We start from the raw sequence: 3,614 nt of genomic DNA on the forward strand, positions 1-3,614 counted from the left end.
GTGTGTTGGTGAGGTTGTGTCGGTGAGGTTTGTGTTGGTGATGTTTGTGTCAGTGAGGTTTGTGTTGGTCAGGTTTGTGTCAGTGAGGTTTGTGTCAGTGAGGTTTGTGTTGGTCAGGTTTGTGTCAGTGAGGTTTGTGTCAGTGAGGTTTGTGTCAGTGAGGTTTGTGTTAGTGAGGTTTGTGTTGGTGAGGTTGTGTCGGTGAGGTTTGTGTCGGTGAGGTTTGTGTTGGTGAGGTTTGTGTGGGTCAGGTTTGTGTCAGTGAGGTTTGTGTTGGTGAGGTTTGTGTTGTTGAGGTTTGTGTCAGTGAGTTGTGTGTTGGTGAGGTTGTGTCGGTGAGGTTTGTGTTGGTGAGGTTTGTGTCGGTGAGGTTTGTGTCAGTGAGGTTGGTGTCAGTGAGGTTTGTGTCGGTGAGGTTTGTGTCGGTGAGGTTTGTGTTGGTGAGGTTTGTGTCATTGAGGTTTGTGTTGGTGAGGTTTGCGTTGGTGAGGTTTGTGTTGGTGAGGTTTGTGTCGGTGAGGTTTGTTTTGGTCAGGTTTGTGTCAGTGAGGTTTGTGTCAGTGAGGTTTGTGTCAGTGAGGTTTGTGTCGGTGAGGTTTGTGTCGGTGAGGTTTGTGTCAGTGAGGTTTCTGTTGGTGAGGTTTGTGTCAGTGAGGTTTGTGTTGGTGAGGTTTGTGTCAGTGAGGTTTGTGTTGGTGAGGTTTGTGTCAGTGAGGTTTGTGTTGGTGAGGTTTGTGTCAGTCAGGTTTGTGTTGGTGAGGTTTGTGTTGGTGAGGTTTGTGTCAGTGAGGTTTGTGTCAGTGAGGTTTGTGTCAGTGAGGTTTGTGTCAGTGAGGTTTGTGTCAGTGAGGTTTGTGTCAGTGAGGTTTGTGTTGGTGAGGTTTGTGTCATTGAGGTTTGTGTTGGTGAGGATTGTGTCGGTGAGGTTTGTGTTGGTGAGGTTTGTGCTGGTGAGGTTTGTGTCGGTGAGGTTTGTGTTGGTGAGGTTTGTGTCGGTGAGGTTTGTGTTGATGAGGTTTGTGTTGGTGAGGTTTGTGTTTGTGATGTTTGTGTCATTGAGGTTTGTGTTGTTGAGGTTTGTGTTGGTGAGGTTTGTTTTGGTCATGTTTGTGTCAGTGAGGTTTGTGTTGGTGAGGTTGTGTCGGTGTGGTTTGTGTCAGTGAGGTTTGTGTTCGTCAGGTTTGTGTCAGTGAGGTTTGTGTCAGTGACGTTTGTGTTGGTCAGGTTTGTGACAGTGAGGTTTGTGTTGGTGAGGTTGTGTCGGTGTGGTTTGTGTTGGTAAGGTTTGTGTCAGTGAGGTTTGTCTTGGTGAGGTTGTGTCAGTGAGGTTTGTGTCAGTGAGGTTTGTGTCAGTGAGGTTTGTGTTGGTGAGGTTGTGTTGGTGAGGTTTGTGTCAGTGAGGTTTGCGTTGGTGAGGTTTGTGTCAGTGAGGTTTGCGTTGGTGAGGTTTGTGTCAGTGAGGTTTGTGTTGGTGAGGTTGTGTCGGTGAGGTTTGTGTCAGTGAGGTTTGTGTTGGTGAGGTTTGTGTCAGTGAGTTTTGTGTTGGTGAGGTTTGTGTCAGTGAGGTTTGTGTTGGTGAGGTTGTGTCAGTGAGGTTTGTGTCAGTGAGGTTTGTGTCAGTGAGGTTTGTGTCAGTGAGGTTTGTGTTGGTGAGGTTTGTGTCAGTGAGGTTTGCGTTGGTGAGGTTTGTGTCAGTGAGGTTTGTGTTGGTGAGGTTGTGTCGGTGAGGTTTGTGTCTGTGAGGTTTGTGTCAGTGAGGTTTGTGTCAGTGAGGTTTGTGTTGGTGAGGTTGTGTCGGTGAGGTTTGTGTCGGTGAGGTTTGTGTCGGTGAGATTTGTGTCAGTGAGTTTTGTGTTGGTGAGGTTTGTGTCGGTGAGGTTTGTGTTGGTGAGGTTTGTGTCGGTGAGGTTTGTGTTGGTGAGGTTTGTGTTGGTGAGGTTTGTGTTTGTGATGTTTGTGTCATTGAGGTTTGTGTTGTTGAGGTTTGTGTCGGTGAGGTTTGTGTCAGTGAGGTTTGTGTCGGTGAGGTTTGTGTCAGTGAGATTTGTGTCAATGAGTTTTGTGTTGGTCAGGTTTGTGTCAGTGAGGTTTGTGTTGGTGAGGTTGTGTCAGTGAGGTTTGTGTCTGTGACGTTTGTGTCAGTGAGGTTTGTGTCAGTGAGGTTTGTGTTGGTGAGGTTTGTGTTGGTGAGGTTTGTGTCAGTGAGGTTTGCGTTGGTGAGGTTTGTGTCAGTGAGGTTTGTGTCTGTGAGGTTTGTGTCAGTGAGGTTTGTGTCAGTGAGGTTTGTGTTGGTGAGGTTTGTGTCAGTGAGGTTTGCGTTGGTGAGGTTTGTGTCAGTGAGGTTTGCGTTGGTGAGGTTTGTGTCAGTGAGGTTTGTGTTGGTGAGGTTGTGTTGGTGAGGTTTGTGTTGGTGAGGTTTGTGTCAGTGAGATTTGTGTCGGTGAGGTTTGTGTTGGTGAGGTTTGTGTCAGTGAGGTTTGTGTTGGTGAGGTTTGTGTCAGTGAGGTTTGTGTTGGTGAGGTTGTGTCGGTGAGGTTTGTGTTGGTGAGGTTTGTGTCAGTGAGGTTTGTGTCGGCGAGGTTTGTGTTACGGTGAGATTTGTGTCAGTGAGTTTTGTGTTGGTCAGTTTTGTGTCAGTGAGGTTTGTATCAGTGAAGTTTCTGTCAGTGACATTAATGTTGGTGAGATTCATGTCAGTAAGTATTGTGTCATTGAGGTTAGTGCCAGTGAGGTTTATGTCGGTGAGGTTTATCATATTAGTGATGTTTATGTCGGTGACAGAAATGTTGACGAGATTGACGTCGGTGAGTTTGTGTCAGTGAACTTTGGACATGCTTGGCTCGCTCACCATCTGATTCGCCCGTCTCAGGCCTCAGTTGCTGACCGCTAACTCAGTCTGCAGCTTTTACACACTCCATCAGCACTCACTCCCAGTCAAAACATGAGGATGGCAATGAGGAAATCTGATCTCTGATTTGGGGATGCCGAGCTATCTCAACTGAGTTGTTGATATCCCAGAAAATTAATCTTTCCCTTTCACTGACCACATGTACATTGTCTTGCAGGATCACCGTCTGATGGGGTCAGGCCATCTGGAGTTGTGCCTCCCCACCAACTAAGAGACCACCCCAGAGGAGAGTTGCAAGGATAACTGGGGCAGCAGGGTAGCATGGTGGTTAGCATAAATGCTTCACAGCTCCAGGGTCCCAGGTTCGATTCCCGGCTGGGTCACTGTCTGTGTGGAGTCTGCACGTCCTCCCCCTGTGTGCGTGGGTTTCCTCCAGGTGCTCCGGTTTCCTCCCACAGTCCAAAGATGTGCGGGTTAGGTGGATTGGCCATGCTAAATTGCCCGTAGTGTCCTAATAAAAGTAAGGTTAGGGGGGGTTGTTGGGTTACGGGTATAGGATGGATATGTGGGTTTGAGTAGGGTGATCATGGCTCGGCACAACATTGAGGGCCGAAGGGCCTGTTCTGTGCTGTACTGTTCTATAACTCCGGTGATGCGTCACAGCCATCACCCACATAGAATAGAATCATAGAATCCCTACACTGCAGAAGGAGGCTATTTGGCCTATTGTGTCTGCATCGACCCTCTGAAAGAACACTTCACCCAA

At 47.8% G+C, this 3,614-nt stretch overlaps 1 protein-coding gene across 1 annotated transcript; it reads right to left on the reverse strand.

Annotated features, from left to right (window-relative positions):
* Positions 1-247: 247 nt before the first annotated feature.
* On the reverse strand, positions 248-1,105 carry LOC119973760 (uncharacterized protein in mobD 3'region-like). Its single transcript, XM_038812183.1, has one exon. The coding sequence runs from the start codon at positions 1,103-1,105 to the stop codon at positions 248-250; it is 858 nt and encodes a 285-aa protein (XP_038668111.1).
* Between the last annotated feature and the right edge of the window lie 2,509 nt (positions 1,106-3,614).

The sequence above is a fragment of the Scyliorhinus canicula genome, chromosome 11 (genome assembly GCF_902713615.1).
Source record: "Scyliorhinus canicula chromosome 11, sScyCan1.1, whole genome shotgun sequence".
Lineage (NCBI taxonomy): Eukaryota > Metazoa > Chordata > Chondrichthyes > Carcharhiniformes > Scyliorhinidae > Scyliorhinus > Scyliorhinus canicula.